We start from the raw sequence: 22,308 nt of genomic DNA, 5'->3' as shown, positions 1-22,308 counted from the left end.
TTCAGGCCATCACAGTTTATTAACCTCCAAGACGTCAAACAAATCTCGTTACTCTTGGTACAAGAATCTTCCTGAATGCAATGATGTAGAAATGCACACAAGTACAAACTTTGTATTAGTAAACATGCCACGCATTCCCCCAAATGATTTTTAGTTTTAGGAATCCACACCTTGTGAGGAAATGAGAGACCACGATCAAGACATATATTGACAGGATCTTTCAGCTGTACAGACAGTTTTCACCTAAATCCTTGTGCATGAGTTTTGTACTTGTCATGGTGCTCTGGCAAAATTAACAAAACACATACCTGAAATCCTTCCCATTCTCAAACATACCAGCTTTCCTTACAATCCATCCACATAACAGTATTTGAAGGTCAACTACCATGCTGCCAATTTATTTGTATGTATTATTTGGATGCATACAACACAGTATTTGAGACACAATGTGCTGAAATATAATGTAAGAATTCAAGAATCAAATCTTAGCATTATTACTCTGTTAAAAACTAACCAATATTTAATCATTCTGCACAAGTATGTTATATGATGGTTCATAGCAACCTGTCTTATTGTAAAGCTTCAAATCGAAGGCCAAATTTCTACAGAGGTCTTAAGATCAGAAAGGAAAGTATAGAAACAATAGATTTAGCCCCAGAGATAGCATCTCAAAGTAGCAACAGCTCACCAATTCAAGGACTCAGCCACATAGCTCAGCAGATCTCAACACAATTATCTTCTGCTTGCCTGAGCAATGTTGTTGCAGTAGCAAGGCCACCAACAGAACTGCAGTCACTCATGTAGGCATACTGGGTGTTTAAATATAGTCTTCCTTGTGTGATCCTGCCTGTCGCCAAACTTTAGTGAGTTTGCCATAAGTGTGCCCATGGGGCTAGCTAGTCAGGATGCCATTTTTAAAGAGTTTCTAAATAATTATCTTGTGTGCTCATTCCTTGGATTTCCACATTAAGAAAGTAGGATGCCAGCATTCATAGAGGTCTCATCCCCAGGTGTTTAGGTAATAGTTCCTATCGGCTCCAGAAATAACAGCTAATGGTGAGTAATTACAGGAGTTGTAGTCTTAAAATACCTGAAGAACTTGGGGGTTGATTCAGTTATCCCAATGCTTGTGTAAAATGTTGCAAATTTTGCTTTTATACATGTTTGTGCCTGAAACAATAACTGCTGGTTCAAACACAGAGATGCATTGCAAGTAATATTCCATATTCTAGAACTTATATTGATAACATACAGGCTGAGCTGATTAGTACAAGCTCTACTAAAATTGTGGCCTGTCATGCAGTACTACTATCAAACTGAGCTGAGTAAGATAGTGTGGCTCTTTAGACTCAACTGTAAGTGAATCAAATCTGCTCATGTCTCAGATTGTAGAGATTTGCCTTTCAAGGAGCAAAGTGTTTTTAACTGCTGCGGGCATAAGATTCTAACCAAAATCATGTCTTTCTGCTGCATGGAGTGCATCTAGTTGACAGACAGACGGATGCAGTAAAACAAAGCTGCAGACAAGTGCACGTCCAGATCTTTATGTCCACATAGCCTTAATATCACTAAAACATGAATGAAATGAGAACTGTATTTTATAGGTTCACTTGGCAGCCACTTTTCATTTTCAGAATGCTTGCCAAAGTGATCATTTCTTTGATATTATTCATTCCCAAAGCCAACAGGTACATCCTGTTCTTAACCACTGCTTCCAAACAAACCTCCAAAGCCATGAAACCATGTATGGGATGAATTAATTCAATCAAAGCTACTCAGGTGCCGCCAGACACACCTATCATGGGAAAAGGCAAACACACTCTATGGGGTGGAGGAAGATTGTGGGTTCTCCCATCAACAACACACCAACCCTAATAAATCTTGAGACAGAAAACATGCTTACACAAGTTGCATATTCTTTCCTCCATAAAAATTAATTTGTTATAATAGTTTCATGTAATAAAGCATAAATTCCAAATGTGAACATGTGTACAATGCCAACTCCTGCTTTCGACGCAGATGATGGTCTCAAAAGTTCAAGATGGAGCAAGTTTATGTTAAAATGGACACAAGATGGTCAGTTCTCATGAAGATGATTTCTAATGCACATGTTATTTTTCCTTATTTCATTTGTATGCAGTTTTATGCATTGGCAGTCAGTGCAAGAACTTCATTTATGTAGCAGTGAAGGTTATCTAGCACTAGAACGCAACGTCAGCATACTCTGAAATGAAATGCGACTCTTTTTGTCAAAAGAATGACAATACTGGTGACATTCCATTTGTGACATTAGAATGAAACATTTCCGTTTCTCTATCTTGAAGTGGAGAGGACAGTAAAGCAGCAGTCATGGAGTATGTACAGCTGATTATATTCATATTAATAACTTCAGTAGATGGCACGTGGATTCTTTGTGCTATAGTAGGCTTCACAGGCAGCTACATAAGCTGATTCTGGGAAGAAGTCATCATGGTATTCCGCTAAAAACCTGGAACAGAATATTTATGATTATTTTTCTGTGATTTCTAATGCTTCCTAGCCCCTTGGTAGATCAGCTTTAAACTACCCCATGAAGAATGTTACAAGGAAGTTTATATCTATCGAAATCACAGCAAAAAGTTTAAAGGGTTATTGCCACGTGTCATCAAATCACTAAACTAATTAAAAGGATAAAAACAGGAAAATATTTTAATTTTAACAGTATTTCTTAATTGTATACCTTAAGCTTCATATCACTTATCCATACAGTCGAGATTTTGTAGTATATATTAAATGGAGTGCTCTATGAGTACTATCACTAGAGGCCCAAGATGCCACAAAAAGTCAAAAACTTGTTATAGGTTAAATTTCATTTAGATTCTGTTCCCTATATGTCTAGAAATAGTTCATGGAACTCCACAGACTTACTTCTGAGCACTCTATTAAGGCTCTGCTTCTGCCTTAAGTTTTTTGCTTTAGTATCATGGGAAAAGAGATTTTCTCTCAGTTGGCATTTGAAATATCCAAACGGGTTTATTTTCAAATGTATGATGAGAAGGGGTTTTCCCTAATAAAATATTCTTTGAAAATCCTCAGCGATAGATACTTAACAGCAAAACACTGACCAAAACAGTCCTTTTCCAATTCTATGTCATTTGGTACAATGACTAATTTAGTTCTGTATATAGTGGCCAACATCCTGTTCACGTAACACTATGTGGATGCAGATGATGTCATCAGCCAGCATTTAATTTAGGCTAATTAAGTTTCCTACACACATAGGTACACACACCCATTTAGGTGCATAGGTTCCACAGGACTTCATTTTGCCTTGGGGAAGCATTTTGAGAGCCTTGGGATGGGGGAGGTTGGGAGGATTTAAAAGTCAAAATGGCTACTGGGTTGCTACTGCTGGTCCTGATTATGGCAGCAGTGACTCTGGTGTCAATTTCTGACTTTTAAAGGCTCCCCCAGTCCCAATGCTCTCAATTGCCTCCCAAAGGCAAAAGGAAGCCTGACAGAGTCTCAGAATTAGTGGACAGGAATTTGTCTAAATTAAATGTTACCAATGCCAGCTGATGACATCATCAGCTTCTGCTGCATAACTTTATGCAAACGGATTTTGGCCAAGGAATATTAATACTGCATGGAAGTTACAAGAGATTTTAAGCCTTGGCGCTTGGGACTGAATCCTCAGGTCAGTTTTTAAGCATTATGCTCTGCAGACATAAGATGAAGGTCACATCCTGTTTTACATCATTTGCCTCTTCTGTATCACATGTAGAAGAGGGAATCCCCTCCATGGTTTACCACACAGGGACCAATATGTATCTCTTCATGGAAGAAGTGCTTAGTTTCCATCTTCCCATCACAAGGGAATCAACTGAATATGATCAAAATTTCTCAGGCACAATCTTGTATCATTTTTCTACAGGGTAAGTAAATTAGTGACATAACAAAGGACCCCTCCCCCACAAATAAAATAATTCTTCTTTAATTTACTTAGTAGTTTTGAAGGTTTAGGCTTTTAGATTTTCAGTCACACACATTGTTAAATTACCTTAGGAATAACTCAAAGTGCTTTACTAATCCCTTTAGATTTTTGTCTGAAAAGCTCATCTTCCCAAGTATTTCTGGCAGCTTTACTGTAAAGAGAAAAGTTGCATACAGTACTTATATTTTTATTCAGGTTACTTTTTCTTCTTTACAATTTGATCCTTTAGATGCACACAGTATGACTAACAGCCCAGTGCATAACAGAGTTGGGTCAAGACACAGGAAATTCAATTTCTATATTTATACAAAATTTAGTGCTATATAAACTGATTTACTGGTTAGATTACATTGACCTTAAAAAGATGTTTCTGATTGTATCACAATGTTTTTTTAAAAAAATAGATAAAAACATGCATTTGGATATGGTACTGGTACAAACAAAACTGCAGATGGTAAAGCCATCTTAGAGGAACATTGGCTGGAGTCCAACTGAAAAAATTCTCCTGGCATAATCCCACTGGTGTAAATTTTAGTGATGAATTGTCACAAGCTAAAAAGTCAGAGTAGGCAGTTGCAGAGTCATATGACTGGGGTGCAGCAGAAAATGTCGACTTCTTAACTTGTGCAGTTCACAGCTGAGATCTACTCTGATGGACTTCTGCTGGCAAGGACAACTAATAGGATTCTGATCAGTCATTTTCTTACAAGGAATATCTAATGCATTATCTAAAGTCAAAGGGGATGTGTTGCTTCAGAAACACATGTTCTCTTATGAATTCATATTTCTTATAAGGAAGACTCTTACTGTTGTAGACTGCTACATCTATTGGGGGAGGGGGAGAGAGACTAATCCTGACTTGCAAATTTCCAAGTAAACACATACATAATCTACTGCATGAGATAAGACTTTTAAACATTTTAAACGTTCAGAAGCAAAGTGGTGTTTTACCAAACAAGCGTAGCAAATGCTGTGATCCATAAATGTAAGAAGGGGGTGGTGGCTGATCAGCTGGGGGATAGTTGTCTGGCATGAGCTTCCACGATAACACCTATACATTAATAAACAAAGGCATAATCAGCAATAAATTTCCAATCTCACTTTGCTGAACGCTTTCTTAGTAGTTGTTGTGGGTTTTTCGGGCTTCTTGGCTGTGTTCTGAAGGTGGTTCTTCCTAACGTTTCGCCAGTCTCTGTGGCCGGCATCTTCAGAGGACAGCAAACTGAAGAGCACAGTTTGCTGTCCTCTGAAGATGCCGGCCACAGAGACTGGCGAAACGTTAGGAAGAACCACCTTCAGAACACGGTCAAGAAGCCCGAAAAACCCACAACAACCATTAGATCCCGGCCGTGAAAGCCTTCGCGAATACATTGAATGCTTTCTTAGTAATCTGAACAAATTGGCACAATTTTCTAAAACATCCCACTATAACCATTTTCCTCATAACTAATTTATACATGCTACACTACTAGGGATGGGACTTTCAAATTTAAGGATTTGTAGCCCCAGAACACACCCAGAATCCATTAGGCAAAATTCTGGGGAAGGGAGAGGAGAAACCAAAAAGAAGAGAGATGTTTGTCTACCTCCATATTGTGCTCCTCTCTATGTATACTGGCTGGAAAGGGGTATGGTCTGTCATTCACATAGCTTCCTGGGAATTGCCCTGTGGTCTATAGCAGTGGTTCCCAACCTTGGGCCTCCAGATGTTCTTGGACTTCAAGAATTGGGAGTTGTAGTCCAGGAACATCTGGAGGCCCAAGGTTGGGGACCATTGGTCTATAGGGAAGGTACTCTCACAATACATTAGACTCTTTGGGGAGCCTTTCACTGAACTACCCTACCAACAGATTATTGGGATGACTGCCAAGAAGCAGCGTGAGTGAAGGGGCATTCTTTTTTTCTTTCTAGTCAGTACACACAAAAAAGAGCATAATACAGAGATAGCCATCTCTTTTTAGTCTGGTTTCTCCTCTCCCTGCCCCTGAATTCTGTCTGGGGTATGCCAGATCAATTCCTTGTGATCCAGCAGTCCCACCGCCACTACTTCCGAGCACTCTACATCTGGAAAACCCTGAAAGGGTTCATCGTAAGTCCAACGGGTGTAATGATGTGTAATTATTATTATAAAGAGCTTGCATGATTTATTTCCACACAGAATTCAAAACATGTATGAATGTCACAGAGGGTACAACAGTGGCATTCTACTAGTACAAATTATGTGCTTGCAAACTTTGCACAATGTGCAAAAGAAAAAAAAATCCAAGGGGTTTCACATTCTGTACCCCAGTGTGCAAGCCATAGTGCCTAGTGATCACAAGAGCATATGTGCTGCTGCTTGCACAACTGCAGGTATCAATGGAACTCGTCTAATACACCTTTCCCTCCACTAATGTTACATAGGCTTCAGGGTTCCAATTTCAATCCATGCAAATCAGGATCTTGTTGACCTGAAAATTAGGTTCATCATAGTGTACCGATTTAAATGATGCTGTGAATGTTCAAGGATAAGTAATAGTTTAGAGCAGTGGTTCCCAACCTTGGGTAACCAAGGTGTTCTTGGACTGCAACTCCCAGAAATACCAGGCAGCAGTCCAAGGATACCTGAGTTACCCAAGGCTGGGAACCACTGGTTTGAGCATAATATAGCAAAAACTAGACACCAATAAATCTGACTGAGTGTATTAGAACCAAGATTTTGTTCAAAGCTAACATTTGCTGAATTGTGCTCCCCTTATTTGTAGTCAAAAAAGACTATAATTCTTTCCTATAAATATTTTAATGGTGAAAAGGGGGCAAAAGTATCAACCTATAATCAAGAGATCCAAAAGTATCAACCTATAATCAAGAGATATCTTTGTAACTGAAAATCTTTCACAGATTTTTGGCTTCTATGCACTAAGACTCAGGAGGCCTGGTTTAGAATCCTTGCTTAGCCACAGAAATTCACTGGGGGGTGTGGTATTGGTAAAACCACTCCTTAAATATCTCATTTACCTTGAAAAACCTATTCTGGTCACTAAAAATCTGCTGTGACTTCACAGGTATGAAAGACATGATTTTAAAAAAATGCATAAAGTCACTCAAGGGATTTATGCTTCCCTAGTGGAATCTTTAACTTAATTCAAAATCATGCACACCAAATTATGTGTTTCAAAAGGCGTAATCTCCCTAGTGTGCTAAGTAACATGAGGATGGGGCAGTTGCTATTTTCTCACACAGTCAAAAGCATCTTGCATTCTCAGAATTAAATAACTCAGTTATTAGGATACAAGCTAATTTCACAGTTATTGTGATCCAAGGTCCAGAAGAGTCTACCTCATTTAATTCATTGTTTCTTCTGCCTTCAAAACCAGCAAACACTGCACTGCCCTCTTTGCTGGGAGTCAATGTAATGGGTGACGATGATCCACTGTGGACAGGAGTCTCTTCAAAAGATAAAGCAGAATGTTATTTTATTCACTAATATAGTAGAACCATATCCATCACCCTCATATGCAGCTACAAGAGGCTTCCTCTAGCTATAATCAACAAGTTCCTCGGGATCTCTTTGGTCATTACTCTACAGGGAGAAAATTCTTCTGTAGGAGATGTGAAATTAGTCAGCAATATACCATAGGGCACAAAATAGAAATCTTTGTTCCATCCATTGGCCAGGAAGAAAACATTTTTACAACAAATGTTACCTAGCCCAGGTCATGTATTAATTTTTCACACAGGTAGATCAAATCAAATGCATACACTTGAGATTAGTAAATATGCAGTTGTGTACTAAACTGCAAATCTACTGCTCAAACAGGAAACTTTATAAAAAATTCAAATTTCAAATTTATAATGAAAGTATTATAGAAGTGTAATTTAGGGTTGACTATAAAACAAAATACTGTATCTTAATTCTAGATAGTTAGTTCTCCAAAACTATCAATTATTATTTTAAATAAATATTAAAATAAAAGATAAAATTAATAATTAAAAGTTATTTAAAATTAATGAGTGATTCATATTTAAATTGCTGTTTGAACAAATAACTGTTTAAGCAGTTTCATTTTAAATAGGAACAAGACCAGCAGGTAGGATGGCTACTATAACTGTTAATGGGACCTTTTCATTCCTCACTTTAACACCCATGATATCCATACTGCCAAACTAAAACTCCCTTTATATGCTTGTGATGCTGAGCAAAGAAAGCCATTCAACTTTCTGACTTTTAGTAGCTGCCCTGCACAGCAAATTATTGAACATTCCAGCCAGTTGTTACTATAAAACAGTTGGGGACAGTGACAGAAGGTCCAGAGACTGCTACCCACCCCCGTTACACCATGTGAAAGGCACAATTTAGTGGGCAGGATTTCAAATTAAGTTAAAAGATTCCACTGGGGAGCCTAAGACCCTTGAGTGAACTTAGCTATTTTTTACAAAACCACAGGCTAGAAGTGCCCACTTTTTTCCATACTTTTGAAAATGTTTTTGAAAACAGGTTATTAAGTACCTTTTTTAGGTGGACTGCCAAATAATCATTAAAAGAAGAATAACACCATTTGGAGGCCAAAAGATATGTGGTTCTCCATTTTAATCTGTTTTCCCCCAGCAGTGGCACCATATAAAGGCTTCCTAGGCTGCATGCAGCCCACACAATTCCTATCACTGCTATAAAGAATGTTCTAGGTACTCCCTTTTACAAAACAGTCAGCCTAGAAGAGCGAACTACCAGCAAAAAAGGCAACCTTCATGCCACTTCAAGGGATGTGGTGGCGCTGTGGGCTAAACCACAGAAGCCTGTGCTGCAGGGTCAGAAGACCAAGCAGTCGTAAGATCGAATCCACGTGACGGAGTGAGCGCCCGTCACTTGTCCCAGCTCCCGCCAACCTAGTGGTTCGAAAGCATGCAAATGCAAGTAGATAAATAGGGACCACCTCAGTGGGAAGGTAACAGCGTTCCGTGTCTAAGTCGCACTGGCCATGTGACCACGGAAGATTGTCTTTGGACAAACGCTGGCTCTATGGCTTGGAAACGGGGATGAGCACCGCCCCCTAGAGTCGGACACGACTGGACAAAAATTGTCAAGGGGAACCTTTACCTTTCATGCCTAGTAATATAAAACACATCCCCCAATATCATTCAGATCAGTTTGCTTGCCATCTTCTGCAACACCTTCATTTTCTGAACTTACATATGGATTTGTTTTAATACATTCCAATTATCTTCAAGTGTACTGAAAAGAATTCATAGGTAAGTTCATGTCACCACAAACGTATGATTGCTTTTTAACATCCACTGGGGCACTTTTCTACCAGCTCTGAATTTTTAAGAAAACAAAAGCCCAGGAGAGATTATAGCAACACACTGGGGTGGATCCAGGCTTATTTACACATGTAGCAAACTCAATGAGATCCATGGAATTTGGCGTGAAAATATCTGCCTAGTGAAGAATGTACAGCTGCCACCAAAGCCTGCTATTCTACTATGGTATAGGGATTCAGCAGTGGTCGCAAGACCAGATAGGCGGGACATAAATAAAATAAAATAAAATAATTAAATAAAAATAAAAATAAAACAACAACAACAATAATAGACTCAAATTCTCTCCCCACTTTTTAAAAAGGTAAGTAGTGACAAAGAAGGAAATGTTTGCAACTCCTCTAAATAGTTTTCCACCTTGCTACAACCACTTACTCTTTTCAAGATGTAAAAACAGTTTTGGCATTGAAGCAGGGGCCTCAACATTCCGCCGTTTGGGTTGTGGAGAAGCACTACTTTCTGACAATCTGTCACAGTTGGACGTATGACGTGTAGAACGCCTTAGAGACTGTAGTATTTCGGGTTCAGTTTTCCGGCGTTTAGGCGTCACCGGTTCTACTGTCACGGGCTGACTATCTGTGGATTGTGGAGTTGATGGATTCAAAAGAGGTGGACTTGGGGAAAGTTCTTCTTGATTTCTGAAGGAAGAAAAAGTGGAAATGCACCGGGGTGGTATGCAGTTGCTTATGCAACACTTCAAATATATATTAACTGTACAACACATTTCAAAAATAATTTCCCCTTTTGTCCTTGCTCTTCCCTTGCATATTTGATAATAAATGAATGATCACACACAACTGTTTAAGACTACAAGATAAGCACTGCAAATTACACCATTTGAAAAGAAGATATTTAAGAAATAAGAACACCAAACCTACCTGGTAGAATTTGCTACACTCTCTTTGATGGGAAGAAAAAATTTGGAGGAGGTCACCTTCTTAAATTGTGCTTGTTCATAGGGATATAATAGAATCAGTGGAAGAGTGAAGTCAAAGGTTATTCTTAGTCCATCCACCATTTCTTTACATAACTCAACACTAGAAAAACAAAGTTGTGAGAGAAATATACTGTATAAATATTTTCTATGTTTAACAGACTTTGTGTTAGTATTTTGCAAGATAAAGAACTTTCTTTTTAGACTGCTAAATTCTTTTAACAGAATTAATAAAATGAATTTGTTTTTCAATGTAAGAGTGCAACATTTCATGAAAAAATGTCTTTGAGTGTATAGAAAGGAATTCATAAATTTTGTCAGACTTCTATTACAACCAATAATATTTGTAATAACCAAAGTAACAGCAGGAGGAGGGTCCTTAAGCCATGCCTTTTTGAGCTTCAGAAAACACATCCCTCCCTGAACACAAAGGCAGATAATAACAGCAATAGAAGAACAGAATTATGATACGATCACAAATATAAGTGAGGAATACAGAGATTTACTCTGAAGTGATAAAGATGTATCGTAATAAGATGTCTCAGGATTGTGAAAATAGGTCCCAGAAGGTTTTTTCCTCTAAAGGAAGAACCCACGAACAGAAGCAATGCCTCTATTGAACATTTAAAATGATGCTAAATGCCTAAAATAGCCAAAGAATTTTGGCCTGCTAATGTCCTGAGACCTTCTGTGACTTAAAGAAAACAGTCCACAGAAATTTCTAGTAGAAGAGCCTCAAATCCATCTTACTGGCAATGAACATGAGTGAAGAGATAGCTGTGAATTTTAAACACAATAAAATTCAGGATAAAAGGACAAAATAAAATACATCTGACCAAATGTTAACAGTGTTTAAGCAACAAATATATTTCTAGAGCATCATAAGATATCTCTTCTTTAGGCAGGCTCCATTTGGATTCTCTCCAGTTTTTGCTATCTTTCATAAAAGAGGAAGAGCAGACCGTACATGGAAAATAAGGAGAGGAAGAAAATAGAAGGAAAAGTCGAAAGGGGGACAGGAAAGGAATTCACAAAAATCTTCAGGACAGGATTAACTGTGTATGCCTGACAAGTGAATAGCTAATCAAGTTGAGTCTGTTGGTCAGTTGCAATATGTGAAAAGCATCTTCACTTTTATTATTTTAGTTTAGAATCTGGGGGAAGAGCATTTGAAACAACTTGTGTCTTTACAGAAGCAAACATACATTTGGCCAGGTCCAGTAAGATTTACAACTACACATTATAAGAAGAACCATTTCGGAATCTGGTGTCCAATTTTACTAATGTTTGCATTGCTCTTCCTAAAGATCTCTCCGATAAGAAAAGTCAACTCCTAAAAAACTGGATACCATTATTACACATAAACAATATGTGATATAAATACTCTGCTGGTAAGTGACCATAATAGATCAATCAATCATACAAATACTGATCAATATATATTTGACCCTCAAAAAATCAACTGCACATTCTCTTTTAACTCAAAACATTCAATGAAAGCTATAATCCTCTGCAATTCTTCATTTCTTCACCTTGTCTACTATATTAACAATCTATGAAGACTTACTATTGCAAGAGGAATACTGAGGCTTCCTGAAGGTGTACTTCAGGAGACAATAATTTTTGAAGTTAGCATTGAGGCATAGAAAATGAGAAGTGAATTTCAGAATGGCCACCAAAAGCTGCTGCACTGAAATTGTCTAAACAAGATATGTCAGTAAACAAACCCATTAACTTGCATCCACAAAGAGCTAGAAGAGTATGTGGTCCAAGTTAGGAAAACAATCTGAATGGACTGTCACAGCTGAAAGAATACCCATTTTCATTCTGTGCTATATAAAAAAAGGAAAGCCCATTTTCATGCAGTGCTATTAAACACAAGATGTTCTACAGTGTTGATCAAGCCTAGCATTACAGACAAAATGCCAAATAAAGCTCATTGACAACAAATGAATGAATATACACTGCTTTTGAAACAGCCGCTCATTTCAAACAATACAAATGCAGGAACAGGCGATACCTTTAATTGACCATTATATAAAACAAAACAAAACACCACCACCACCCCCAAAAAACCAGCGAGCTTTCAATGATAAATAATCTTCTTCAAGGCAGTGCATCAATTTTTTGAGGGCAGTTCCAAACTTATGTGCTGTTTTTATTGCCCCAGATTCACATGGCTGATGGTCTATAACATCAAGAACTTGATCCATGGCCTTGATGAAGATAATTTATAATTAAAAGCTACTTTTAAAAAAATACATTCTTAATGGTCAATTGAAGGTATCACCTTCTCCTGCATTTGTATTGTTTCCATGACCATGCAGCCTTTTCCTCATTTCAAACAGCCACTTTAAGCATGCAAAACTTGAAGCAGTGCCTGCTCACTTCTTTTCTGGTGGGACATAGTGGAGATTCATGTTGGGGTGTGAAGTCATCTGGTGGTGCCGTGACCTTTCATTTGCTGAAAATGCTGCATTAATAGCAAAATGCTTCACATATGATTCCAAGATGGTTATTATATTTGTCTGACACGGCAGTTTTACCAGCTGGACAAAATGGAAAAAAAAAACAATCAGCTGTCAAATTAATTTATTATGCAGCAATATATACATTCATATTGTTTATATGCTTTCTGTTTAATAGCATTGTTGTCAAATACACTGTTTGATCTTATGCTAACTAGGTGAAATTCATTGAAATGAAGTGGCTAGAGAAATTTCCATTCAATTTTACATTTGTACATTTGGAAGTAAGAACAGATGCAGAAATATATCACCACCCTGTAAACAGGATAGTTAAAAATTAATGATTTTTTAAATCCAAAATTTAAATCATGATTTAAAACACAACTGAATTTTTTTTTAAAAAGCCAATATTTAATTTGACTTGTAAAAATAACTAAAGGATTGTATTTCAAAAATGAACTATAGCAAATGCTCAGTAGAACCACATATCTTATTTATCCACCGGAACTAAAACATTTGCTTCATTTACTGTAAGTTTCCTTCACAAAGAAACTGTGTGGAAAAGCATATTATCTTTCTGCACTACCATTTTCAAAGATGCCAATGTTCAAGCTAACTGTGTTCCAAGTTATAATCCAGCTAGACCATTAAATTATTTAATGTTCCTCATACAAAGGTTCCTCTCCTGCACTATGCAAAAATGACACTGACAATAGAGTAACTTCTTCCATGCTGTCCCAAAGTAACAGGACCAAAAAGAATGTTCTAAGATTAATACTATTATTAAATCACTATGTTTTAATGCCCTGTAAAAGAAATTAGCTGGAAACCTTCACTCTAGAACTGTCTTTCACCAAATGTGTATAATGCTTTTAAAGACAGCTGTGGCTGCAATTCTGTACATAACTATTCCAGAACAAGAACACTGAAATGAGGATTATTTCTAAGTAGACATGTATAACATTGCACTGTAAAATGATACAGTGGTGCCCCGTATAGCAAGGTTAATCCGTTCCGGATTAACCTTCGCTATATGAAAACATCGCTGTGCGGGGCAGGAAAACCTATTGGAACGCATTAAACTTAGTTTAATGCGTTCCAATAAGTGTCTAAACTTACCCCCTCCAGCGATGTTTTCGCTCCGGCGGCCATTTTGGAGCCGCCGATCAGCTGATCGGCGGCTCCAAAATGGCCGCCGGATGACCCGAAATGGCCCCTATCAGCGTTTTCGCGCCCTCCCCTTGCTTAGCGAGTGCGGCGATTGGGGCTGATCTGTATAGCGATCCCCAAAAAGGGATCGCTATACAGATTTTTCATTAAACGGTGCACTCGTTAAGCGAGGCACCACTGTACTATTTTATGAATGCAAAAATTGGCATACTATATGTTTCAGTCATTTCTCATTCATGTGAGTTATTCATACCCGCTTTCTTCTGTTAATATAATAACAATCTTCCTCAAGCTTCTTTTTCAAGATTTCAGGAATTTCAATAGTTATTGCTCTTTCTTCCATGTCCCTTTTAGTATGGGTCTCTTGCTCTTCTTTCTAAAGAAGTACATAAAAGTTTTATATCTCCTCATATATTTTAGCCATGATACATTAAACAGAGCAGATTAAAAGCATTATATAATATACGAAGTGGGATTACACTGACAAGTGTATACTAATATGCTGTATGCACAGAAGTGTTTATATAATTTATGGGTTGAATCCAGTCCAGAGATCAATCCGGTAGATCACTAAAATCAGCAAAACTTAATACTCCCAAATAAATTAAAACTCACTGATTTCAGTGAGTGTAGTTTAAACTTTGCTGGGTCTGGACCCAATCCAATATATTTTCAAGTACAGTACTAAGATGCTTACATGGTAGGAAATGCAGTTAGCTTATACTATTTTTTAAAGGTTCCTAGAGTGGAAATAATTTACTGCATATTCGATGTCACTTCAAAACTCCTTTTACAAATCAAAGGGCTATTTCTTATTTGTTTTTTCTTCTCCAATGTTCACAAACCTTCAGCATACAACCCTATGAGAAATAAAGAGCTATCTTCCCAGTGAGAAATTTCTTACATTTTATTTTGTAAGAAATAGGTTATTTGAACATACCATTTCGATCTTCTCATCAATATCACTTTCTTCACTCTTTATTTCTTCATCTGTGCCTTCATCACTGTCATCAGAAGAAGAACTACTTATAGCTGTATAAGAAAAAAAATCAGTTACCTTTAACACTTAGCATATATTTACACACCATTTAGCAAATCATATGCTATCCTCAAAACTCGATTTGTCTGCCTGTTAAAAAGCTGGTATTGGTCTGTCTTTTTAACCATTTGAGTGAGGGAAATATATTCACTGTGGAGAAGGCTGAACTGAACCAGATCATTTAAATAGTATGTAAGATTTTGATGTCAACAATAATGTTAACTGAGATACTCTGCTTGTTCTGACATATGGGTAGTTATCGAGAACTAGCTGAACTAGCTTAATTGGGAGTACAGTATTATGTTAGGTATTCTCCAGTCAAAAAGTTTTAACTTTAGCTTCCTCCCACAATTGTTGGGTCTGTGACCATCAAATAAAGACTGATTGAACTCCTCCCACTTTCTGATCACTTGCACTTGCACCTTCCATTCACTGGTTTATTTTTCATGATGTACAAAAGCAGCAAAGACGATATTCTCACTTGCTTCTTCAATGAGCCAGAGTAAGCAACCTGGGTTTGTTTCTTTGGTTTGTTGGGAAAGAAATAAACCACAATGTCAAGTGCTACCACTTTTGAATGTTACAGATAAACAAAATACAGATTCAAGAATGAGAGTGACTTATTATTACGACCAGAAAAGATTACAAATATGCTGGTTCCCTTATAAGCCAAAGTTTCTGCACAACCCTCCCTCAGTGTAGCATCTGAACATGCCAGATATATAAACTGATGAAATGAAAAAAACTTACAGTTTTCACTACTCTTCTCATTCTCGTCAGTTGGAAGGACCTTCAATACAGAATCAACACCAGGCAATCTGCAACGCCCTTTCTTTCCCTTTCTTCTCCTAAAGGAGATTCAAAATTTCAGCCAAGTAAAAGGTGTGGTATCTTTCTTCAAAGTGTTCAAAAAGTGAAATGGAATATTTGAAGACATATGAGGGCATGCTTGCATTTTGACTTTCCTCTGACCTTGAAAGAACAGGCAGACTGTTAACCAGAGCCAGTTATAGTGAGAATAGAAATTCTTTGCTAGAACAACTTCAGTGGCTCCCAGTCCATTTCTAAAATCAACTGAAAGTACTGATGATAACCTGCTAAGTTCTACATGGCTTGGGTTCAATCTATCAGAAAGACTGTATCACCCAATATGATCTTGGTTGGGTTTTAAGGTCTTTCAAGGGAGACTTTTCTTTCAGTCTCACCACCCTCACAGGCACACTTGGAAAGCATACAACAGTGTGGGTCTTTTTAGTGGCTGCTCCTGAGCTGTGGGATTCTCCTTGCATCCTTACTCTGTCAAGATGTAAAATCATGTGCATACAGTGTGTTAAAATATTTAAGGGGCGTAGAAAAGTAGCATTAACAAAGAAAGTGCTTTTAGAATTGAGGCTTGAACAATCATTTATTATAGTAATTGCAAACAATTTGCCAGCTCCCCAAGCAAACAAGGTCACACTAAATAATGTTGCCGACAGTTTATGTTGAAATTTGTAAATATGGATATGGAACATATAATTTGCACTCTTTGTAGTCCTAATACCTTCTGATACAGCATTCTGGTGTCCTAGGACCTTGGTGCATCAAATGATTTATGCTACAGGCAACATTTCGCCTAATTTTCACCAGCACTGAGCAGAAAACCCACCCACATGCACAAAGTTCTGGCTGCAACCAAAACCAAACGAGTGGCAACATATTGGACCAATCCAACAAGCCAAAACTAACCAACACAATGCTGTACAGTGGACCCTTGACTTACAGATGTCCCCACCTGTGGACTTTACGATTTCTGGACTTCTCCAGCCACAAAATTTCCCATCGACTTGCGGCGGGAGAATCGACATACGGACCGAAAGGGGGAGGCTGGGAAAGCATCAAATTCAAATTTGGCGTTTTCCCTGCCTCCCCCTTCCGGTAAGTAGGTCGACTGCCCGTTGGCCCCCCTCGACGATCGTGATAGGCCCGGTCTCCCTCCCCCCCGGAAAGCCTCCCATGGTGGCGGAGAAGCCCTGGGAGGCCTCTGCAGGTCCCCCGACGCCACTGCTGCTACTGGGAGCCGAGCTGCACCGGGCAATCCTGGCCATGTTCAGACTCCTGGACTTCCCCCGCTGCCGCCGCTGTCCGAGTGTGGCGCAGCTCCCAGCAGCAGCGGCGGCGGCAGTCCAGGAGTCTGAGTATGGCCAGGATCTCCCGGTGTGGCTCGGCTCCCAGCAGCAGTGGCGGCGGCGGGGACCTCCGAGAGGCATCCGGCAGTGGCAGGGAAGCCCTCGGAGGCTTCAGGCAGCAGCAATGGCAGTGGCAGGGGACCCCTTCGGACCGGTAAGGTGCTGCTTTTTGCATTTATTTTCTTTCTCTTTTTTTTGGTCAGGGGTATTTTTTCTTTGGCCGGTTAATGAATGGGTTTTCAATGCATTCCTATGGGAAATGGACCCTCGACCTACGGGCTTTTCGACCTGCGACCACTGTTCCAATACGGGTTAAGTCTGTAGGTCGAGGGTCCACTGTACACTAGTGCAGCTTAGACGGAATGTTGGCTACAGGCCTCAATTCCTTCAGGCTTTGCAAAATTTTAGTCAAAATAATGATATTATCATCACTGTGGCAGCTTGCCAGATTTTGAGTTATAAGCCCTTGGACTTACAGTAGGCGTAACAATAGAATTTGCTATTAATTTTTTTCCCTTGGAACTCCAAGCCCCTGGATCTCCAGATCCTTAGAGAAAAGACTGTTTATAGTTGGAAAGGAATGGAAATCAACTGAAAAAAATATAACACAGGAAGACACATACATTCAGCTCACAACACATCGCAACAATGCTTCATGCCACACCAAACACACTGGATACCAACAACGATAATGTATTAGCACAGCTGCATGCTTCATTTCCAGCAAAACAATCTGCAAGGATGTTATAATTTCAGACTGGTTTGGCTACATGAGCAATTGGGATATTTTTCTGTATGTTCTTAATATGCATACAGGATTAGAAAGTCATTTTCTTCAATGCATTTTTATTGTTAAGAATTTTGGGTTCAGAACACATCAACTACCCATGATACTGTTACAGATTTCAAAGTAACTGTAATGGAATAATGGGACTACAAAGACAGATTTGATACAGACAGCAGAAATAAGCTTTATGCACAAATCCAAATGTATATTAAAGAAATTAAATAGGGAACCAAGGATTCTTAGTACACCATACATAATAATATTCCAGGTTTATCCACTGTACTTAGTATAGCTATAACCAAAAACTACTTTTGTTTCACATAAGTATCTGAGCACAGACATCAATGATAGCAGGATGTCTACGTGATCAGCACTTTGACTGACCACTTATCGTGTCACTGCAATTTTAAAACCTGATTAGCAATGTTAGCTGTCACCCTCTTTCTACCACATATCAAATTATTCCCCATCCCTGCACTATGTACCTTGTGCTTACAAATCTATAACCCAACTATGATGCTTTCTGGAAAAAAGGACACTTGACTAAACACAGATGACTGTTATTAAGCAAGCATATTTCTTTGTGACTAAAAAAAGTTGCCTGCACCTGAAAAAAGAGGAGACACAGAGATGGTAGCTCTTATTTGCAATAGGAGGGAGCAACACAATGGTGAGTATGACTTGTCAGGGAGCCCTCTCATTTCTAACATTCCAAATAAGAATACAATCTCTATGTGTGGGCTTCTTCAATAGAAGGGCAATAAATGATTCACATTATTTATTTTAGGTTATACTGACACAAGATGTAAAAGTTCATCTGATAAAGGGATATTGTCTGAAACTACCGAGGACATCTATTTCAAACAGAGAAACCACAACTACAAAGAAGTATTCTTGCTCATTATGTATTCATTGTTAAAAACTTTGAAAGCAATATTTGATCCTTACATGCGAGCCACAGCTTTTCTTGCCAATTTACGCTGTAATCTACGATTTTCATCAGTGTCACGAAGAACATGATCTTCGGCTGCCCATCTATCCCAGCTGTTAAAAACCAAAGAATCAAAGACAAACCAAGTGATATAAGATTAAACTAATGCTGGAAGTAAGGAGGGTTGAAATGATTTATTTCAGATCAATCCATAAAGAAACAAAACATCCACAATAGAGAAGAGTGCAAGTCCTACTTTCTGGAAGAAGGTAGTATCTCTCAGCTGCACTATCTGGTTTCTTGTTTGGAGCACCAACACATGTGTTGGGATGTGTGTTGATTTTTGCGAATGATAGCCTTTTAGACTTCTTATTCATTTAGGCACATAACTGTTACAAATATTTTTATCTTCTGATCCATTTTTTGTACAAAACAGAATGGCTAGTATGTGCCATCAACCTCGCTAACCTATACTCTTTTTAACTGAGCTGACTATCAAAGTTAATCAGACACTGCAGACATTCCTGAACTAATCTCAAAGGACAGATTAGTGTATGTTCAAAACACTGCATACAGCAGACAATCCATTTCCCTACTGCTATACTAAAGATAGCCCATACACTCTAGCCACAAACATTGTTCCTTCATAATGAATGATTAAAACCACTCTTACTTCCATAAAATGCTTATTACAATTATGAGCATTTCTCACAACAAGAATATCTCACATTATATTTTCAAAGCATTTTCATGAATTTTTAAAAAGTGTACCAATAAGCCCAACATATTAAACACATTCTCACCTTCTGTTCCAACCATTAAAATGGATCAGATATTCTGGAATCTTCCTTCCCTTCTCATCTTTTCCAATAACAATGTCAACAATCTGAAATTAGAAACAAATCTATATGATGCGAATATTATCTTCTGCAAAAAGTCAAATTATCGGCTTTTAAAACCAAGGAGTCTAAGCAGAGTGACACAGAAGTAGATTAATCTGGAGACTGACAAACCACTCTACATTTAGAAACAACAGTATTCATGATTGAGAAAAAACCAGGAAAGCACATAAGTAGCATACTACTTTTTAAAGTGTTCTACTGCCTGCATATAACAAAATTGAACTTTGGAATTCATTTCAAGAGCCAAAGGAGTGTGTGATGGAACCAAATGAAGTATATCATCAAGAAATAATATATTAGTGGCTGAAAATGTGTATGGGATTGCTAAAGGGCTTTCTTTAAAGTATCTTTTTGTTTTGAGATTATGTTACAAGCTTTTGAACACTGGCCTTCTGGTCCACCCTCACAAATTGATCATGTATTCCAAAAATTGGAAAACCTATCACTTATTTTCTGTATTTACAGTATTTATACATTCTATGGCAATTAATGCATCTATATACAGCTGTATCATCACATTGATCCTAAACTTGTCTAAGGGTACTGTCTACATGGAAGCCAGTTCTATTAGAGCACATAATCATTTGATAGTTTCATTCATTAGCCATTATAGATAAATTAACACTTCTGTGCAGAATACAGTAGAAGGTGCACCTACTTAATGTACAATCTTTGTACTAGGCACACCTGCATTGGGTAAACCTGGGTCATGTAGTGTTTACAATACACAGTTCCTTCCAAGTAAATTAGCATGTTAACGATAGGACATTTTGGAGCCTACACATTCATAGAGTTGTTATGGGTTGGAAGTAACTTGATGGCATACAACAGCAAAAAATCAGCACACAATGAGACAGGTCAGTTCACTTTTTTCCCTAGGATGAGAAGAAGCTAAAAAGATGCTTATCTTGCATGAAAAAAAGTGTGTCCCTTTCTGAACAATTGAACCTGCAAGCAATGGAAACTCGACTTGCAAACCAACCTGAAACAGCATCTGGCTTGCTCTTGTGTTTCTGATAGCAGCTTAACGGATGAAACTGACAACACTGAGTAAATACTGAGAGCAGATACCAAGTGATAAACCAGTTTACTGCTTCCTATGTGGAGTGTTTTACGAAATGGAGAAGATTTCCCCCCAACCACACTTTCCACCCTGATCCAAGGACATGATAAGAGTCTCCTCACAGATCAAAAAGAGAAATACAAACTATCTGCTGGCCAACTGCTTACAGGCACACGGTGTTGTGGTGGTGTCTATTCAATGGTCACCCATGTACCCTTTATGCATCACCCAATATAGATCACACCATTCTTAAAGGCACAAACCCGGCTAGTTCAAACCCTGCCCTTCAAATAAAATGAGGAGGTTCGAAAAAGAAGAGGACGGCTTTGTTTTTCAAGGCCCTGCCTCGCTCTCCCTGGTATCTGTGAGGCAGCTCCGGCTTCGAGTCGGGATTTTTAAAAAACAAAACGTATTATTATTCTCCCAAGATTTCCTTTTCAGGCAGATCGGTAAGCAAGATTGGGATACACTTCCTCTTTCTTCTCCTCCTCCTCCACCACCCCGACGCCTTTCCTTTTAAAAGACCCCTCAAAACACAGAAGAGAGGAAGGGAGGGGGGGGTCAAAACAAGGGGAACAGCACCACAGAGCTCCCACCCACCTAAAGCCCCCCGGCAGGACGGCGGCCGGAAGTGCCGCTAGAAGGAGGCCACTTCCGTTAAGAGGCGGCCGTCGGCGGAGGGAGCGAAAGAGGACGGCGCGCGCGCGGGCGCGGTGGAGAGGGAGCCCGGCGCGCGCGCGCACACACACAGACAGCTCGAGGCGGAGTCGCGCGCGCGGTGACTGGCTGGCTGGCTGGCTGGCGCTCGCGCTCGGCGGAGGAATCTCTTCTTACCTTGGCATCATAGAGCACCTTGGCCTTGGTCGGGTCCGGCTCGAAGCAAAGAACTCGCTCGCCTTTGTGGAATTTAAATTTCATTCCCCGCGAGGTCATTTGCTCATCATGGCGAAAGGAAGACGCGGCCCCGCCCAAAATGCGAAGGCAGGGGAGGTGCCCGAGCGAGGCCGCCGCTTTGCTCCGCCTCTGTTGCTCGCTCCTCAGGCCGGGAGCCAAAAAGGCGGGGGGAGAAGAAGAAGGATGCGCATTCACATGTGCACGCCACACGCAATCGACCGAGTGCGGTCATGGGGGCGGGATTCTGTCCTGGAGGGATGAGCCGTCCCCACCTATAGCAAAGCTTCGCTGAGAGAATAATAGACTAAAAAGCCTTTTCTTGCTTTCTGTGGCTTTATCCATGGGCAGAGAACTTAAGTACAGTACTTGTTTACTTGGGGAAAAAAAGACTCCGTTGATTCCCCCCCATCATCTAATAGGACGTCCTAATTAAAATGCATATGATTGCAGTATTTACTTTAAAGCAGACCACCAAAACCACTTTCCGCCAATATCGCCACTTCGCCTTGAACCGCACACTTGCTAAGTCGGTTCACGTGTGAGCAAAGCCAGCCAGTGTGGCCTTGGGCAAGCTGCACTCCTGGGGCGCCCTCCGCCACCCCCAAAGCACGAAGTATGCTCTGCTTGGAAACTTCTGAAAAGAGTCACACGTGATTGACTTGAGAGAGCATTATTCCTGTT

At 39.2% G+C, this 22,308-nt stretch overlaps 1 protein-coding gene across 3 annotated transcripts; it reads right to left on the bottom strand.

Moving 5' to 3' along the window:
* Nucleotides 1-21,784, bottom strand: MSL3 (MSL complex subunit 3). 3 transcript variants are annotated; one of them, XM_072994373.2, is made up of 13 exons: nt 21,568-21,784; nt 19,572-19,654; nt 18,786-18,881; nt 15,633-15,730; nt 14,784-14,875; nt 14,097-14,219; nt 12,594-12,754; nt 10,150-10,308; nt 9,647-9,909; nt 7,292-7,401; nt 4,925-5,024; nt 4,040-4,124; nt 1-2,488 (listed from the first exon to the last, which is right to left on the bottom strand). In XM_072994373.2, the coding sequence occupies exons 1-13, from the start codon at nt 21,664-21,666 to the stop codon at nt 2,389-2,391; spliced, it is 1,569 nt and encodes a 522-aa protein (XP_072850474.2). In that variant the 5' UTR covers nt 21,667-21,784; the 3' UTR covers nt 1-2,388. The 3 variants fall into 3 exon arrangements, with proteins under 3 accessions (XP_072850474.2, XP_072850475.2, XP_020642411.2); XM_072994374.2 differs by lacking the exon at nt 21,568-21,784 and adding an exon at nt 21,334-21,410; XM_020786752.3 differs by lacking the exon at nt 21,568-21,784 and adding an exon at nt 20,653-20,947.
* Between the last annotated feature and the right edge of the window lie 524 nt (nt 21,785-22,308).

The sequence above is a fragment of the Pogona vitticeps genome, chromosome 3 (genome assembly GCF_051106095.1).
Source record: "Pogona vitticeps strain Pit_001003342236 chromosome 3, PviZW2.1, whole genome shotgun sequence".
NCBI lineage: Eukaryota > Metazoa > Chordata > Lepidosauria > Squamata > Agamidae > Pogona > Pogona vitticeps.
Note: the sequence above shows the minus strand (reverse complement) of the source record. Positions and strands in the feature narration are given on the sequence as shown.